General features: G+C 36.3%; 1 protein-coding gene across 1 annotated transcript in view; it reads left to right on the top strand.

Moving 5' to 3' along the window:
* camk4 (calcium/calmodulin-dependent protein kinase IV) overlaps positions 1–19,392 on the top strand; it is a 338,550-nt gene that overhangs the window by 250,035 nt on the left and 69,123 nt on the right. The window contains exon 5 of the mRNA XM_051929598.1: positions 15,390–15,462. Coding sequence (XP_051785558.1) covers positions 15,390–15,462 — 73 coding nt within the window. The remainder of the gene's footprint in view (positions 1–15,389; positions 15,463–19,392) is intronic.

Raw genomic sequence — 19,392 nt, 5'->3', positions numbered from 1 at the left:
CACAAACCACCATGTTCACCATGTAGACTGATGAGTCAAAAGTGAAGTTTTTGAAAGACATGAGTCCCATTACATCTGGCGTAAAATAAATACAGCCATCCACAATAAGCACATCATGCCCACAGTCAAAAATGGCAGCGGTAGTGTGTTGGTGTGAGACTGATTTGTTGCTTTAGGGCCTGAGTGACCATCCACATTCAAGAAAAGCATGATTTCAGAAAGTACTGAAGAAGAATGTTCAGTCATCAGTCCATGATTTGAAGCTCAAGTGCAATTGGGTTATGCTACAGGACAACAATACGAAACACAAGAGCAAGTATACCTATGAATGGCTGAAGAAAAAAATATTGGAGTGGCCTAATCAAAGTCCTGATTTGACCCTAATTGAGATGTTGTGATGGGACCTTAAATGGGCAGGGTCAAAAACCCTCCAATGTGGCTTAATTAAAACAGTTGTGCTTTAGAAAAGAGTAGGCCAAAATTACTCCACAGTTTGTTATGTATAGATTTATAAATTATGTTTTTAAAGCTGTTGTCTCCCATTTATGTGTGTACTATGTACTGTATTTCCATATTGGCCTGGGGGTGGGCCCTCCTAATGCTGCATTTGTGGAACTTCTGTGGCTACATATAAACTGGGAGAAAACTACTACTAGTGATCTGACATTAGTTCTGTTTTTATTGTTTGGCTCTATCTTTCTTGTATTTTGGATTTTGAACTTTGAATATTGCAAGTTCTCTTTTTGATTCTTTGGTTTTTGGTCTTCTGATCTTGTTTTATCACTGGTTTCTAGATTTGCTTCTGGAGACAGACATTTTTCTTTTTTTATTCTCTTGTGGTATATGTTTTAAATGTTGTTTGAATAAAACTATTTTTATTAGGAAGCTGTGTTTTATTTTTTGGGCCAAGGCTTTTAACATCTCCCCCTCTCCTTTTTTGACATTATTTTTTGAAATAGAAAACCTTAACTGTTGTTTTGCCCTGAGCTGGCTATAAGCCTGGTCCTAGAGGCTATGGTTAGACTCACTTCGTTGCTAGGCCTCACTGTTATATAATGAGTGTGTAACATGAGTTTTAACAAAGAGTGCTTAATGATGTGACCATCGTCAAACCAGGTAGACAAGGGGAGATCACTGATCAGAAAAAATAATGAAGAAATAAACAACAGAACCCACAAAAATTGTGTGAAAATGCCCTTATTGACTGTCATTTTTGACATTATGTTCCCATCAAATCAAGAATACAGAGTACAGAGTCAGGCAGTGAACAAATGGGATAAAGAGTTAGGCAAAAGATCCAGAATTCTATTTATTTACTGCTACAGAAAATATTTGCAAAACAATTAAGTGATTTTTATCATTGATACAGCAACCTATGAACTGTTGTGATTTTTCTGAATTGTCTCCCCCACTTCATCCTTGTTTTTAAGTTTTGGATATTCTCTTGATGCTTCTGTACTGGTGTTTGAACACGGGCAAATGTGAGTGGTTCATTCACAAATAAACCATTCACTTTAATTTGAGCTTTTTTCTCTGTCACATTTATTGGCCTTATTCTTCTGTGTTTTTTTTTTTGCCCGATTTGTGTTGACTGTAACTTTGGGTTCTCTGTTTAGTTGTTGGCTCCAAACGGTATTGCCTGCTTCACAACTTCTATTCATTTTCTCTTATTTCTTTCATATTTGTAACTTCTGTCTTTGAGCCAACCCTCCCCAGCCAATATAACTTGAATTTTGCTAGAAACCCTGCAGTCTCTAGTCTTGCTGAGGTGCCAAAGAAGTATTGTATTCTCAGTTTATGTATTGTTTGCTACCTGTCACATGGTAATTACATAAAGCTGCCCTTTCTATAAATCTGTCCATAGTTTGAACACACTTTGTTTTGAAAGTGTTAAATGTTTGACTTCGTGGGAATAAAAACACCTCTCCAGCACACCAAGGATGTGAGGGGCCAGGTTTCCTATTTGCATGCCCACAGAGTAGCTGGAAGGTAGGCGAGAATCATCAGGAAGTATTTTAATTAGGGAAAAAAAAACTGCTCCTTGGTACATGTTAAATTGCTTTACAGCATAAACACTGGTATTTTACTGATCCACCTACTCAGAATCTTCCTTTAAGTCTGAAGCCTTACTTCTATCAAACAAAATTCTGCATTGATAAACCAGCATGGTTACACAACATCCTCTCTTTCTTTTATAAGTACTTTTTCATACTGATTTTTGAGGGGATCCCAAGTAAAGTTCTAAACCAGTGTAAGGCAAACCAAACACAACTAAAAACAGTTTATGTAGGACAATAAGGAGAAGAATCTCCAGGTAAGACTTCTTAACACTGAATAATACATGGAAGACATTCCAGCAGCCGTCCCCCTTTCTGAATTCTAAAGCAGCCTCTCTGGCTTTGAAGAAAAAAAAAATATGAAAACTGGGTGAGGAGACATGGCTAATGGTGGAACATAAAGGAAAGTTAGAAAAGAGATGAGAAGGAAGTACAGTATGGAGTGCAGTGTTTCCCTTAGAAAAACTTTGATTAGTGGATGTCATTGGTTGGTGTGCCTGGAAAGGACAGGATGGGGGTCCCTCTTGGAGATATGACACCAACAAATAAATAATAGTAGCGCTTAATAATTTGATTAAAAAATTTAATCAATTTATTTGCTTTTACAGCAAAAAAAATTCTTTTTCAGCTCAGTTTTGAATTAGACAATTTAATACATTGTCAATCAAAACATGTATTTTATGTATTCTATTAATACACACAATTATGGTCTTTTATTACTTTTTTATTTTTGAATATGACTCATTGTTACAAAAACATATACTATATAAAAACATGATCACCCTCTTCACTGAAGTTAGCAAAAATTAAAAATCCTCCAGCTTGTAAAACCATTAGCTAAATCTTTGACTGCATCTGAGTTTTATGCAATGTGTACATTTTCTAATATGAGGTCATAACACTGTTGTTTGATTTGCATTATCAGTTAAATTATTGGTGAAAGGAGGTAAGGATTGTGGGAATGCCTTTGTTTTGGGAGTAAGGGGTAATTGTATTACTGATTAAAGACAGTATAAGATTTACATCTCAAAACAGCTTGCTATGAGTTTCAAACTAAACGCATGTCATATTTAAATCTTGCCACTTCTCAGTGACTGGAACTTTCACATCAACTGAATCACAGTGTATGACTAATTGAAAGTTTCCACACTGATTCCGAGTATTGTGGTGTCTGTGTAGTGAAAGTTTATTGTAATTTCTGTAGTCAATCAACATAATGAAGGGTGTGATAAGTATAGGACTGAAGCCCAAAAATAAATAAACACCATTGGTAGCCCAGTTACAGTGTGCCTCCTTCAAAACTTCAGTGCGATTTGATACGTTTATTCGATTTATCTTAGAATTGGGTTCTGCAATGCCTTTACTACCAATACCCACATCCAAGACTTGGCCCCACTGTGCTACAGTTGGGCAGGTGATTCAGATTATTGGGCAACCAACCCATTAGTATCAATGGTAGGGAAAATGGTAGAATTTAATGAAGTGGAAGAAATATGAGCTGAAAGAAAGGTTTGCTATTGAGAGAAGTTTTGTGCGGAGGAGAAACAGACTTAGGTACTGTAGCTTGGGAATGTTGAGTGAAGGATGGGACCTTAGAAGACGTGGCTGTAGGATGTGGCAGTTGACATTAGATGAGTGGGTCTCGCTCCAAAAGAATACCAGGAGCACAGAAAGTCAAGGAGAAAGATTTGGGGTCAATTGCCCTCACATCACGTAAATCCAGACAATGGCCATTAAAACAGTAATGATTATTATGGTATGGTTGAATGACACAACTGCTTTTACAAGTATATTCTGCACAATGTTGACATCCATACTTGCTCATTTTGATTTCTATCCTAAGTTCACATACTTACAGTTGGCACCTGATGTATCTACATTACTGGCACTCCTGTAATCACTATCCATCTTCTCACAAACAAAGAAACCCAAAGAGGGGAACTCACCTCTGGCATAACATGAAAAGCAGAATAGTGTAGTCTACATCTGAATTCCAAAATCAGTCAAGTAGTACTAGGGTGTTGTACCGTGTTAGCCATTATGAATGTAGAGAAAAGCCAAGCAAAATGACACCTTTTATTGGCTAACTAGAAAGATTACAATATGCAAGCTTTCGAGGCAACTCAGGCCCCTTCTTCAGGCAAGATGTAATGATTACATCTTGCCTGAAGAAGGGGCCTGAGTTGCCTCGAAAGCTTGCATATTGTAATCTTTCTAGTTAGCTAATAAAAGGTGTCATTTTGCTTGGCTTTTCTCTAAAATCAGTCAAGTAAATAGAATTTATGTCTGTACAGTGGAGCCTTGATTGTTGAACGACTCTCATTTTAAACAAGTTGGTTCACAAACATTTTACAAACAAAAACCGCACTAGTTTCTGAAAAGAATCTTGGTTCCCGAACAGGCAAACCGGCAACCACATGCTCGCTTACACTGCAGTCTCTGATCAGTGAAGACCCCCGCTTGAATTTGTGGTGCCCTTTCTTGATTTTTTGTTTTTGTTTTTTTATTATGTATAAATAATTATTAAATATCCACCATAGAGCTAAAGAAGCACAGTTACTTGATATTTTTATGGAAGGGAACTCCCCTTCCAAACAATAACATATCTCCTCTTCCCCTTCCTCACCACTTTCTACATCGGTTCTCCTCCGTAAAGGTAAAGTGAAGTTAAATTTTCGGTTATATTTTATCTGTTTATTTTGTTTATTCTTTTTGTGTATGATTCTATGCATTTTCATTGCTTTTGTATATAATTTTATGTATGAAGTACTATTACAAAGGTTTAAATTAGAAGATTAATCCATTTTACATAAATTCATATGGGAAAATGGTTTCAGTTTTCAAACAAATCAGTTTCTGAACAGTCTATAGGAATGAATTATGTTTGACAACTGAAATTCCACTGTATTACCTGTCTATATAATGAAACACTAATGTCTCTTTGTGTGTGTGTGTGTGTGTGTGTGTGTGTGTGTGTGTGTGTGTGTGTGTGTGTGTGTGCACACAATCCCTCCAGGTATTCTGATTGGTCAGTTTGGCTTTGGTCATTTTAATCAATTTTGCTGTGGTTGCTCAGTCAAATGCAACCCAGACAAGAAGTGCCAGGTAAGGGTGATTGATACATACAATGATATCAAGGAAAGGTGTAGAAGGTATGCCGAGAGTCTCCTCCAAACATGGGAATAATTCACAAGAATAGGAATGATGTTTTCTCAGTGGGTAGTGGAGAATAACAAAGAAAGACATGGGTAGAACGCTGAGGGTACACATAAGTCAAGAGATAAGAAATATCAAATATTTTTAAAATTATTCTGTTATCTGTTGTTGTGAACTTGAAGTCCCAAAGTATGTAAATCCCAAAAGCACTCAAAAAAAGGCCCACTAGATGGGTAAAGCCTATCAAAACAGGACACAAAACGGGCCTGATAGAATCTTTATAAAATAAAAGTTTAATGTCACAAAAATGCTCTTCAATAACAATTAAGCTCATTGGAGCACAAAGGCAACAGGATTTGGTTTGCCCTAAACAATAAGGCAATCTGATGCAACCAAAGTCCCAATACCGTAAGCCAAAAATAAAGTCAACACAGAGCATGAAGTTAAAAATATCCATTGAATCAAAAAAGCACACTAGAGCACAAAAGACAAGAACTCATTACTCCCTTGTATGAGCCAATTTCTGTATTAACGTTTTTATGTTCAGTTAATTTGAAAATATGTTAAATATATTTGTAGTTCAAGATTAGTTTATATATTAAGAATAGGGCTAGATAATTATTTGGGTATTGTTACTTTAAGAAGGGGTGCTGGGTAGCGGGAGTTATGGGAACTAGGAAGTTATTGTAAGTTTGTGCGTGGATTAATAGGGCTTTGGAAACGCACGGTTTTCTTACCTTGTCTGTCTTGAGTTCCAGTTTGACTGTGGAACTATATTTATTATTATAAAACGACGGAGTGGATTAAATATGAAACGCCAAGGACTGGACACGCATAAGTTCCTGCTGTAGCCATACATTTTGTTTCACATCTTCATCCTTACTACATTACAAATAAACCGCCAGGAACTTTAGGAGCCCCTCCGGATTTACAGGGTGTAGGGCAGTTTGTTGACGGTGATTATCAGGTGGCCCCACCTCTTACGGGACCACCCACAAAACACAGTGGAACCTAACAAAAGGCAAAGAAAATACAGCAGATAATTAACAAAAGTAATATTAACATAAATAAATGTCTCAACAAAGAGCAAAAAGGACATAAAACAAGAATTTGAACCCCAGCCAGGGAAGAAAGCTGGCTGAAATACAAACACCTGTCATAAACAGGTAATATAGCTAGTACCATATGCATTTGAAAAGTGTTTTACATTGTATAATTTAATTTCAAGTTTATTTAAACCCTTTTCGAAGTAAAAAAGAAGTACGTAAGATTTTGCCTTTGATGTGATTTTCCAGAGGCCTCCCATCTTTATAGAGGGCTTACTTGTGGCCTTCACCAGAGGGATGAATGGAAGTGTTTTGAAACTTTAACTTTGACTTGGATTTAAATCTCTTTTATGGTCGATTGTTTCCATGTGTATTTTGTTTGTTAGTTTTCTTTTGTGTACACTGATTTTCTTTCCATACCCCAGGTTAGGTTAGGTTAGGTTTATTGAAATTCCTAGACTGTTTCCTGTATTACTAAATGTGTAAATGTGTGAGAGTGCACCCTCTGATTGGGTGGTCCCTGCCTTGTACTTGATTGTGTTGGTACAGTTACCAGCTACCTATGAGGCTAAAATTAAGTGAGTTTATAAAGTGGAATTAATTATTTATCTTATTCTATGATTCTGTGTTCTCTGTTTCCTTTTTTTCTTGTCTTGCCAGTTGGACTGCACTCTTATATACACTGCCTTCAGAAAGTATTCACACCCCTTCACTTTTTACACAATTTGTTATGTTGCAGCCTTATGCTAAAAATCCTTTAAAATTATATTTTCCTTATTTGTCAGCACTAAGTACCCTAGAATGACAAAGAAAAAACAAGATGTTAGAAAATTTTGCAAATTCAATAAAAGGAAAAAACTGACATATTACTCGGACATATGGATTCAGACCCTTTACTCAGTACTTAATGAAGCTCCTTTGGCAGCAATTACAGCCAGGAGTCTGAATCCAAGCTTCACACACTTCCGTTGCTTCACACAAATCTGTGCAGATCCTCTCAAGGTCTGTTAGGTTGGATGGAAACCACTTGTAGACTTCTATTTTCAGGTCTCTCCAGAGATGTTTGATTAGGTTCAAGTCTGGTCTGTGGCTGGGCCACACAAGAATATTCAGAGTTGTCCCTAGGCCACTAGTGTGTTGACTTTGCTTTGTTCTTAGGGGTACTTTGACCTGTTGGAAGTTGAAACCTTGACCCAATCTGAGGTCCAGACCACTATGGAAAAGGTTTTCATTAAGCATAGCTCTGCACTTGGCTCCACTCAGCTTTTTCTCAACCGTGATTAGTCTCCCAGTACCTACTGCTCAAAAACAACCATGCATTATGATACTTCCATCAACATGTTTTACTTTTGGAATGAAATTGCACAGGTGATGAGCAGTGCCTAACTTCCTTCAAACATGACACTTAGAATTTAGGTCAAACAGTTCAATATTGGTTTCATTAAACCAAATAATATTGTTTCTCATAGTCTGAGAGTCCATTAGGTGCCTTTTTGCAAGCTCCAAAACAGGCTTTTCATTAGTCGTCTATCCACTTTGCCATAAATCCCAGATTTGTGGAGTGTTGCAGTGGTAGTGGTGGTTGTCCTCCTGGAAGTTTCTTTCACCTCCACACAGGTTACTTGGAGCTCAGCCAGAGTAATTATCAGGTTTTGGTCGCCTATCTTACCAAGGTTCTCCTCTCCCAGTTGTTTAGTACTGCTGGGTAGTCAGCTTTACAAAGAGTCATTGTTGTTCTAAAGTTTTTCCATTTGAGAATAATGGAGGCCACTGTGCTTTTGGGAGCCCTCAATGCCGCAGAAATGTTCTGTTGCCTTCCCAAGATTTATGCCTTGACATAATCCTTTCTCTAAGCTTTCTCTTGATTTCTGCTCTGATACACAGTGTCAGCTATGAGACCTTCTACACGCAGGTGTGTAACTTTCCTAATCATGTCCGGCCAATTGAATTGACCACAGATGAACTACAAAGAAAGTGTGGAAACATCTCAACAATGATCAATGGAATGGGAAAAAGTGTCATAGCAATGGGTCTGAATACTTGTGTCAATATGATATTTCTGGTTTTTAATTTTAATAGATTTGAAAAAATCCTAAAATCCAGTTTTTGCATTTCATTTTGGAATTTTGAGTGTGGTTTGATGCGGTTAAAATGAATTTAAGTGACATTAGAATAAGGCTGCAACATAACAAAATGTGAAATAAGTGAAAGGTTCTGAGTATTTTCTAAAAGTTCTGTATTCCTGATCTTGATATACCTCTCTAACATTCTGTGGAGTTTTGTTCACTTGTTGGCCAGTCTATAAGTTCAGGGTGTAATTCAATTAAGAGGGCTCAGCTCAATACTAATAATTGTTGCTAATGGTAAAGGGCTACCAGCTTCCTGACACCAATCTTCTACAAACTGCAGCTACTGATAGTGGGTTAATTAAAATGGCACTTTATTTCTTTTGCATTTAATTTATGCTTTCTTTGTAAAGCTAGTCTAGCATCTGTTTACATGGGAAAGGAGCAGATTAAAATGATAATTATATATAACCTTTAAGCTGAATTTCACATGTTTTTGATGCAAATAAAGCTTTGTTTGTTTTTGAGTTTCTGTAGCCAAGTTTGCAAAATGCAAGGGCTAAGGATGATTTGGAGAGGAAAGATTTTGAAATTTGTTAGGATGTGAATGCTAAGATCCAAGAAAATTCACCAAGTGACTTTAATAAATAATTCTAATGAAAAAAGTGACATGTGGTATTCTTTATAAATAGATTTTTGAATTGACTAAACCTTTCTCCTGGTACTGTGCCAATCCAAGCCAGCAGATGAGGAATGACTTAGCTTATTTTTATTTTTTTACTTTCAGTTCTAATACTCAAATATGGGGAAATGACATACACAAGACATGTAGTAAGTGGTAACACAATTAAAGTCGGTAAAGTGGCCTAATCGCCTAGTGTTTGGAAGTGGGCAAACACGTGAACAATAAAATCACTACGCACTGCAGTTTTGAGCTAATTCAGTGTCAAGCATTTATATTCATTGTTTCTAGATGGCTCTTTTCAGTGAATCACGGGAATTGATTCACAAGTACAAACAAATTGATTCATTACAGTTCAATGTGAGTTCTAAAGCGCATGCATGATGCCGTCAACCCTTTTTCATTTAGTTGTTTAAAGCATGTGCAGGTACTGTCCATCTGATTCATGGCTCTCATTCACTTCACTTATGATTCTTTCTAGTTATAACTAACTCATTATTGGCAAACAAGAACTCTGCCATTGATCATTCTCTTATTCATCATACAATACACACAGCACATTTATATTAGAATGTTTTAGCTGTTGTGTTTTATACAATTTGTTATTGGAATTGTATTAAACTGAATATATACAGTGGTGTGAAAAACTATTTGCCCCCTTCCTGATTTCTTATTCTTTTGCATGTTTGTCACACAAAATGTTTCTGATCATCAAACACATTTAACCATTAGTCAAATATAACACAAGTAAACACAAAGTGCAGTTTTTAAATGATGGTGTTTATTATTTAGGGAGAAAAAAAATCTAAACCTACATGGCCCTGTGTGAAAAAGTAATTGCCCCCTTGTTAAAAAATAACCTAACTGTGGTGTATCACACCTGAGTTCAATTTCCGTAGCCACCCCCAGGCCTGATTACTGCCACACCTGTTTCAATCAAGAAATCACTTAAATAGGAGCTGCATGACACAGAGAAGTAGACCAAAAGCACCTCAAAAGCTAGACATCATGCCAAGATCCAAAGAAATTCAGGAACAAATAAGAACAGAAGTAATTGAGATCTATCAGTCTGGTAAAGGTTATAAAGCCATTTCTAAAGCTTTGGGACACCAGCGAACCACAGTGAGAGCCATTATCCACAAATGGCAAAAACATGGAACAGTGGTGAACCTTCCCAGGAGTGGCCGGCCGACCAAAATTACCCCAAGAGCGCAGAGACGACTCATCCGAGAGGTCACAAAAGACCCCAGGACAACGTCTAAAGAACTGCAGGCCTCACTTGCCTCAATTAAGGTCAGTGTTCACGACTCCACTATAAGAAAGAGACTGGGCAAAAACGGCCTGCATGGCAGATTTCCAAGACGCAAACCACTGTTAAGCAAAAAGAACATTAGGGCTCGTCTCAATTTTGCTAAGAAACATCTCAATGATTGCCAAGACTTTTGGGAAAATACCTTGTGGACTGATGAGTCAAAAGTTGAACTTTTTGGAAGGCAAATGTCCCGTTACATCTGGCGTAAAAGGAACACAGCATTTCAGAAAAAGAACATCATACCAACAGTAAAATATGGTGGTAGTAGTGTGATGGTCTAGGGGTTGTTTTGCTGCTTCAGGACCTGGAAGGCTTGCTGTGATAGATGGAACCATGAATTCTACTGTCTACCAAAAAATCCTGAAGGAGAATGTCCGGCCATCTGTTCGTCAACTCAAGCTGAAGCGATCTTGGGTGCTGCAACAGGACAATGACCCAAAACACACCAGCAAATCCACCTCTGAATGGCTGAAGAAAAACAAAATGAAGACTTTGGCGTGGCCTAGTCAAAGTCCTGACTTGAATCCAATTGAGATGCTATGGCATGACCTTAAAAAGGCGGTTCATGCTAGAAAACCCTCAAATAAAGCTGAATTACAACAATTTTGCAAAGATGAGTGGGCCAAAATTCCTCCAGAGCGCTGTAAAAGACTCATTGCAAGTTATCGCAAACACTTGATTGCAGTTATTGCTGCTAAGGGTGGCCCAACCAGTTATTAGGTTCAGGGGCAATTACTTTTTCACACAGGGCCATGTAGGTTTGGATTTTTTTTTCTCCCTAAATAATAAAAAACCACCATTTACAAACTGCATTTTGTGTTTACTTGTGTTATATTTGACTAATGGTTAAATGTGTTTGATGATCAGAAACATTTTGTGTGACAAACATGCAAAAGAATAAGAAATCAGGAAGGGGGCAAATAGTTTTTCACACCACTGTATATACATAATTGATACAGTGTACCAAATACCAAAATATTAAACTGATATGTTTATGTACTTTTGTACATTCAACAAATTACCTTAAAATAAAGATTGTTCAAATTCCTAACATTTATTTGCTTTCAACCTTAATTTAGCACACACTTTTTACAGCTTATTGAATGCAACAGGCAAGCATCATTTATCAATTCTTTCGAGTCTGACCTGAATCATTACCTGCAAACAAATCACATGATTCTCTCGATTTGTGAAGTGAATCACTATATCATTACCCAAGAACGAGCAGCACAAATCTTGTTTACTTATGAGTCTCAAACTTAATATGTTGCTTTAATTATCTATTTTTACTATATTGTTTGCATCATACATTCAAAGAGGTTAATATTACAGTGCATCCGGAAAGTATTCACAGCACATCACTTTTTCCTCATTTTGTTATGTTACAGCCTTATTCCAAAATGGATTAAATTCATTTTTTCCTCAGAATTCTACACACAACACTCCATAATGACAACGTGAAAAAAGTTTACTTGAGGTTTTTGCAAATTTATTAAAAATAAACAACACCAGCCATTAAACAGAACATCAAATAGATGCAAGAAACACTCATGAATATGTTGGTACAAGTGGCTACTGAGGAGTTTAATTACCGCAGGATAAAAACTAAACCCTCACTCTAGTGGAACAATTTTAAATATGTATTTATCTAGTAAACCTTAAAGTATTTATTCAATTCTGTAGCATTTCTGTACAAAATTTCAAAACTGTTTGAAAGGAAAAATGGAAAATTAGAAAATAAACAGTAATGATAAAACAACATATGGAAAACAATTAAAAATGTTTCTTTTTCCAAATACAACACTGTAGCCTTTAGCTTGGAAAACGTGTGGCATCCCCCGATCAAAGGTTACTACAGTATCTTGACAAAATACCAGAGTTTAACTAACTAATTTTGACAACACTAGCACTTGTTGAATCCTATATGTAGGCAGACTCCTGCGTGCAGTGTTCAATGCTTAATTTATTGTGCAGCAGGCTGCCTAGCTGATTTTTGCAGATCCAGGTTTGGTACAGAGTTTCTGCATGTTCAATGTTGTTATCTGTGTTTAGTTTTACCCAGAGTACTGAATCATGTCCAGTCATCAGCATGCCTTTTGAGTCTAGGGACAGGCTGCCTGGGGTGAGGAATATTATGGGATCAGACTCTGTGAAGTCCTGGTCTGGCTGGTGGTATTTGGAGGCCTGTTCATTTTTTTGCCATTTTGCACTGCAGCTTTATTATAACCTCATTTATAAGGTACAGGAAATGGATGACATTAGTGGTCATTATTTTCCCGTGTCCACGTGACTTTCACCATGTAGCCTTTTTTTCTCAAATATTGCAGACGCATGCCTGCTAGATTAAGTGCCTTCTGTAAATTGACTCTGTTTGAGTGAATGTTAGGTGTGTACATGATTACACCCTTTGAATATACTGTATATAGACTTATCATTATTTTCATGTGCACAGAATACAATTCTTACTTGGATGTGCCTATCAATACACAACACATCCACCTGTTTTATGAGGAGTGAGTAGATTTACCTCATGCTTCTGTTGTCCTCATCTGAAATAACTACCATGTATAAATGTAATTGGGTTTGAATAGAGTGGTGTCCAGTTTAAATCATATGCTTGGCGTTGCCAGTCTCTTTCTCCTCATATTCCCTTACTGGCAAAGAGGGTTTGGAAAATGAATGAATGAATATTTATCATTAATAATATTGGTTACTCTAAACTGACCTATTATAAATGATTGTGTGTGTGAGTGCTTGAGTGTATCCTGCAATGGCTTTGGCACCCCATTCACGGCTACAAAGATTGGTTATTAAGAAAATCAATGGATGGATGAAGAGTACAATAATTTAATTTATTGCAACATAGATAATAACATAAATAATACTCATTTAAAAATACACAAGTAAGACAGATACACCAGTATAAAATTAACAAAGCCCAAATGTATAAACTGTGATTCCATTCATATACTTTAAGGGTTACTCTAACACTCTGAGTTAATTTCACACTGGTGTACTTTATATAGACTCAGCGTGGAGAAATAAAGCTTTTTTCCTAATTGATGCTCTGTAGCCAGGCAACTTAGAAGAACTCGAAAACATGAAATTAGTGTTTACAATGACATTTAATGTAAAAACCCAAATGTTGTGTTTATGTGTGTTGTTTCTGTTAAGAAGCATATTTTTGTGATAAATGGTTTTAATGCTCATGTTTTAATTATTAATATTTCTAATTTCACACTGCCTTCTGGAACCTCAGTTTTGTTGTTGATGGCATTAAATATAAATTTCATTCTTTCCATGTTCTAGTGACCTGATTTTCTCTTCAGTCTCTTTAGGACTGCCTAAAACAACAGAGTTAAGGGTGTGGGAGGAGGTGGGTGTTCATAAAGATCTCTGTATGATTAGTCAACAAGTCGGAAGGTGAATTCATCTTTAATTAAAGCCTCTTTTAATATGCTGGCAAGGTCAGCATCGCTGTCGGATGTAAATGAGCTTTAGATTGATTTTAAATCTAACAAAAGATGCAAATGGATATCATTCATTAAACCTACCAATCAGAAAGTGAGTTTGTGGTTTTTGCCTTTAGAGCTCTTCTCATTTCCTCCATTTTATTATTGCTGGTTTTACTTTTAAGGAACAGTGTCTATAGCTAATGGACAATGCGATACAGACAGGGCAGCAGATCTAACTTCAGGTTCCCAGCCCCCAAACGGCACTTTAGACAATTAATCCATTTTGGGTGACTTGTCTGCATTGCCTGTTTGTCAGTCTTAGTATTTTCAGAACTTTTCTCACCTACACCCTAATCTTCTGCAAGCTTCGTTAGCTTGTAAAAAAATGAGGCCATCTTTTTAGGTAGTAAACCTAGACCATTATAATTAAACACTAAGTCAAAGGTAAAACTCAAAAAAGGGCTATAATTGAAGTCATTCAGCCATAGAACCATCTGAAAATTGTACAGCATTTTATTACATGATACAGATGCACAAACATTAAAAGTAATACTCCACCCTAAATTATATTTTTTTATATGTTACTTAGCCCATGTAGTTTGTATTGTTGGCCAAGAAAATGTTTTCATCTTGATATTGGGACAATAGCAAATAATATCAAAACATCAAACAAATAATTGTGTTGGATAATTCACATCCTGTTGTATGTTCGTAATGTCCCAAAGACGTGTTTTTACTAAAATATTGTTAAATATGTCACTTCTGGAAGATGCCCTCATGAATTAAATCAGAATAAACTCAGACACGCCTGAGCATTTGAATTGAATGTCAGCTTCCTCCATCTCAGTCATTGGTCACAAGTCCAGCCCAGTAACAGTTTATTTATTGACTAAAAATGCATTTCACGTGATATCAAAATTGCAAAGGTTACCAAGACATGCGTACAACTAACATTTAAAAAAAGTTACTAAAAACAATACCAGGAACCAAGTATGCCTCCTACTTGTGCATGCCCAAGTTGCATTTCACCCGGGAAGTTTCACAACCTGATGGTGCTCCAGTTGTGGATATAAATGTAAATGTAACAACTGGAGGTGGGTCTGCAGTTCAAATGCTCGGTAGCATAGGAGCACATTTAATTTTTGTTCACAAGAATGTTTTCCTAAAGTGACTTATTTAACAAAAGTTTAGTAAAAGTAATGTTAAATAGTAGTGTTTGGGATGTTATGAGCATATGACATGAAGACTTCACATGTGGATTATGCAATACAAGTAAACTGGGATTTTTTTCATGGATGTTTTGATATTATTAGTTGTTACGGTTACCATAAACTTATACCTGTATTCTATGCCATTGCTTTGTATGAGAACATGAAATTAAAATTTTTTCTCGGTTAGTGCTACAAACTACATGGAAGTAAGTAAAATATGTAAAAAAAAAAATCATTTTGGGGGGAGTATTCCTTTTTCATTCTTCCTAAGTGTGTTTCTTTGTGTGTAGTTTTTGTTTAGCACATCATCAACAATTGTTTTACAAAAGCTTTTAGCACATCTACAAATGATGTGCTAGTGCATTTTATGTGTTTTTTTTTCTTTTTTTGTTGTTCTTCTCTAGGATTGTGGAGAAAGGCTATTACAGTGAGCGGGATGCTGCAGATGCTGTTAAACAAATTCTGGAGGCCGTGGCGGTAAGAGTTTATTCATGTCATTTATATGGAAAACAGAGCTGCTCAAAGGCACCCTACCCCATCTCCTTTTCTCTTTTTAGCAAGCTTTGCTTTAGATCCTTATACCTGATCCTTAGAGAAATAGAACTGATTGAAGCAAGAAACATTTTGAAGAATATTTATCTGTGGAAATCTGTAACTGAGAGTAGCTCTGAAATATTTATGGTTCAAGTTCAAATGAATTGTTAAGATAACATAGTAACATGAAATTCTTACTTACATATCTCCCCCAGTGTATACATTGTACATACCAGAAACAATTACGCAATTACATACAATTACAACAGTTGCCCTTGACTCTACTATCTATCTATCTACTGGTGTAAGTGCCAATGGTCCTGTAGTTTTCGATAGAAAGCAGGAGGAAGAAAGTGAACACAGTTTGGCTTTCTGAGGCAGTGAGTGTGTGATGTCCTGAACAGGAGGTAGTTAGGCATCAGTAATATTCTGTGCTAATTTAACCACTTTCCACAATGATTTGTCCTAAAATGAACAGGTACCACATCACAGTCAAATGAAGCCAGTCTACCCCCTCCTTGCACTTTTTCAAATTTTATATTTGTTACAATATGGAATTTCAATGTATAGAATTTATAGTAATTACAATTTGTTTCCATTGTTCAATACTAAAATTCTATAATTGTGGAGTACTAACAAACATACTTATTTGGAAATGAAAAACAATGAAGACTAATTCTGCAATTCCCAGGTCCTGTATTTGGTGGAAGCACCTTTGACAGGAATTACACTAATTAGACTTTTAGGATAAACTCCTATCAGTTTTTACCATTAGGATCCAGCATTTGGTACCCAGTCACCTTTACAAACAAAATTGTACAAACTCCCTCAAGATGGATTGAATCTACAGTATGTGTTGACAACTTCCTGTACTGGTGAGGCCATAGTTATGTCAAGTCAAATCATGTTTATGTTCATGTGTACTTATAATAAGCTGTAAAATGAAATTCTTACTTCCACATCTCTTCAGAACAGGCTACAATAATACAATATGTATAATATATGGTATATATACTCACATATACATTACTGCATACTGCATATTATACACACTCACAAAATTGCAGTAGCTTCGGGAAGTATTGAGAACATTCAATTTCTGCACACTTTTATTATGTTGTAGATTTAATTTCCAACTGATACATTTGCCATTTTTGCTCATCAATCTACACACAGTAACACACAATGACAAAGTTAAAACATGTTTTCAGAAAGATTTGTAAATTTATTAAAAATAAAAAACGGAAATATTTCATTCAATAAATAAAGTATTCACACACATGATTTTAGTACTTTGTAGAAACATCTTTGGCAGAAATTACAGTTTTGAGTCTTCTTGGGTAAGTCTTTTCAAGCTGTTTACACCTAGATTTGGGCAGTTTATCCCATTTTTCCTGGTAGATCCTCTCAAGCTCTGTTAGATTGGATGGGAAGCATCTCTAAACTGCCATCTCCAGTTCTCTCCACTGATATTCTGTTGTCATTGGCTGGGTCACTCAGGGAGAGTCAGAAACTTGTCCCAAAGCCACTCCAGTGTTGTGTTGGCTGTATGCTTCAGATCATTGATGTGGTGAAAGGTGAACTGTTGCCCCAGTCTCAGGTTGTGGGCACTATGAAGCAGGTTTTCTTCAACGACCTTTCTGTATTTGGCTGCATTCATTCTTCTGTCAATTCTGAGCAGTCTTTTTGTCCCTGTCGCTGAGAAGCACTCCCATAGTATGATGCTGCCTACACCGTGCTTCACTGTTGGGATGTTATTATATGATGAGCAGTTCCTGGTCTTCTTCAGATATAGTACTTGGAGATCTGGCCAAAGTGTTCAGTGTTTATCTCATCAGGCAAGAGAATCTTTTTTCTTATGTAATCAGATTCCTTTAAAAACGTTGTTTGGCAAACTCCAAGCAGGCTGTCATATGTGTAATGGAGTGCTATTAAGATAGTCATCCTTCCAACAGTTTCTCCCATCTCGGGACTCATGAAGCTCTTTTAGAGTGACCATTTGTTTCTTGGTATCCTCACAGCCCAAGACCCTTCTTATCCATTTACTTAGTCCGGCTGGATGGCCAACTTCAGTTTCACAACTTTAGAGGCCACTGTGCTCCTGGGAAGACTCTGAACTTTAGAAATGAATTTGCCCTGTTCTGTGCCTCACCAAAATTTGATCTTGGACATCTACAGAGAGTTCCTTAGACTTCATAGCTTGGTTTTTGTCCTAACATAGAGTGTGAAATGTGGGACCTTGTATACAGAGGTGTGGACCTTTCTAAATGATGTCCAATCAATTTGATTTACCACAGGTGGACTCAAATCAAGTTTTAGATACATCTCAAGTGTTATTAAAACAAGCAGGATATGCTTGACCACAATTGTGAGTGCCATTGCAAAGGGTCTGAATAAATGAGATTCCAGTTTTTGATTTTTTTAATACATTTACAAACCTTTTTGAAAACATATTTTCTATTATGTTTTGGTGGGTGTTGATTGATGGTAAAAAATGGTAAATGCATCCATTTAAATTAAATATATAACACAATAAAGTGTTTAAAATGTGAAGGGGTCTAAGAATTTTCTGAATCCAATGTTTGTACAATATAATGTATACTGTATGTGTATGTGCATATACTGTTTGTTATATTACAATATAATTTTTCTTATGGTTGACTGGTCAGCAACCTAGCATTGAGTGGATAGAAACTGTCCCTCAATGTACTTGTGTTAGTATCAATGGTCCAGTACTGTTTTCCAGAAAGAAGTTGTGAGAAAAGTGACAAACATAACAGTGCTGGGTGGCTAAGGTCTTCAGTTAGGCTGTTTGCCTTTCTAAGGCAGCGGGTGTTGCATATGTTCTGAACAGAAGGCATCTGAGTACAGGTAGTATTCTGTGCTACCTTTACCACCATCTGCAATGTTAAGGTAATTAGTTGGTGAGATTTGTATTATGCAGGGTTTTTTAGAACATTAAAACTGCCTAGATGAGAACAGGCCATTCAGCCCAACAAAACTCACCAATGCTATCCATTTAATCCTTTTAAAAAAATCAAGTCTAGTTTTGAACGTCCCTGAAATCCTAATGTCTACCTCACTATTTAATAGCTTATTCCAAGTGTCTGTGGTTCTCTGTATAAAGAAAAACTTCCTAATGTTTGTATGAAATTTACCCTTAACAAGTGTCCAACTGTGTCCCCGTGTTCTTGATGAATTAATTTTAAAATAACAGTCTCGATCCACTGTATTAATTCCCATCATAATTTTAAACACTTCAATCATGTCTTCTCTTAATCTTCTTTTGGTTGAAGTTAATATTCTTTTGCTTAAATTAGGCCTAAATGTTATTCTTTCTGCTTTTTGTGGTCTCAGGTGGAAAAATGCATTTTGGTCAAAGATGACACCACTTATGATGACTGTTGCTCTTTGCTCAATACAAGGTGAAACTCTCATTAGTTTAGTGCTTTTTATTCTTAAGGTGCTGTTTAAAACTTTTTATACCATAACAAAACCTACGTGAACAGTAGGAAAACATAAGACTGGGGGTAAAAAAAATCTAGGCTATATTCATTTCCATTCAGATTTGAAAGAATACAGGCATTTATAGTTTGAAAAAAAATGCCTGCCACATTACTATTTATCAACATTACTTCTCATCACTTTTGTGAAATGATTTCTGCCAGATGTTTGTGCTGTGCTTTAAAACCAAATAAAGTGTTTTGGTGATCCCTTTCAGAAACATTTCTTTTAAATGTAGAAATGAATTGTTAACAGAATTCTCCAGCCAACAGAAATACCTTTTCCCAGCATGGAACAATTGGGAGGCTGTGGCAGCCATTTTTCAATCACTTTTCTGTATGCAGTCCTCTTTCTTCTATTCTTTAATCT

Source organism: Erpetoichthys calabaricus, chromosome 7 (genome assembly GCF_900747795.2).
Source record: "Erpetoichthys calabaricus chromosome 7, fErpCal1.3, whole genome shotgun sequence".
Taxonomy (NCBI): domain Eukaryota; kingdom Metazoa; phylum Chordata; class Cladistia; order Polypteriformes; family Polypteridae; genus Erpetoichthys; species Erpetoichthys calabaricus.
This window is presented reverse-complemented; position numbering and strand designations above follow the sequence as displayed.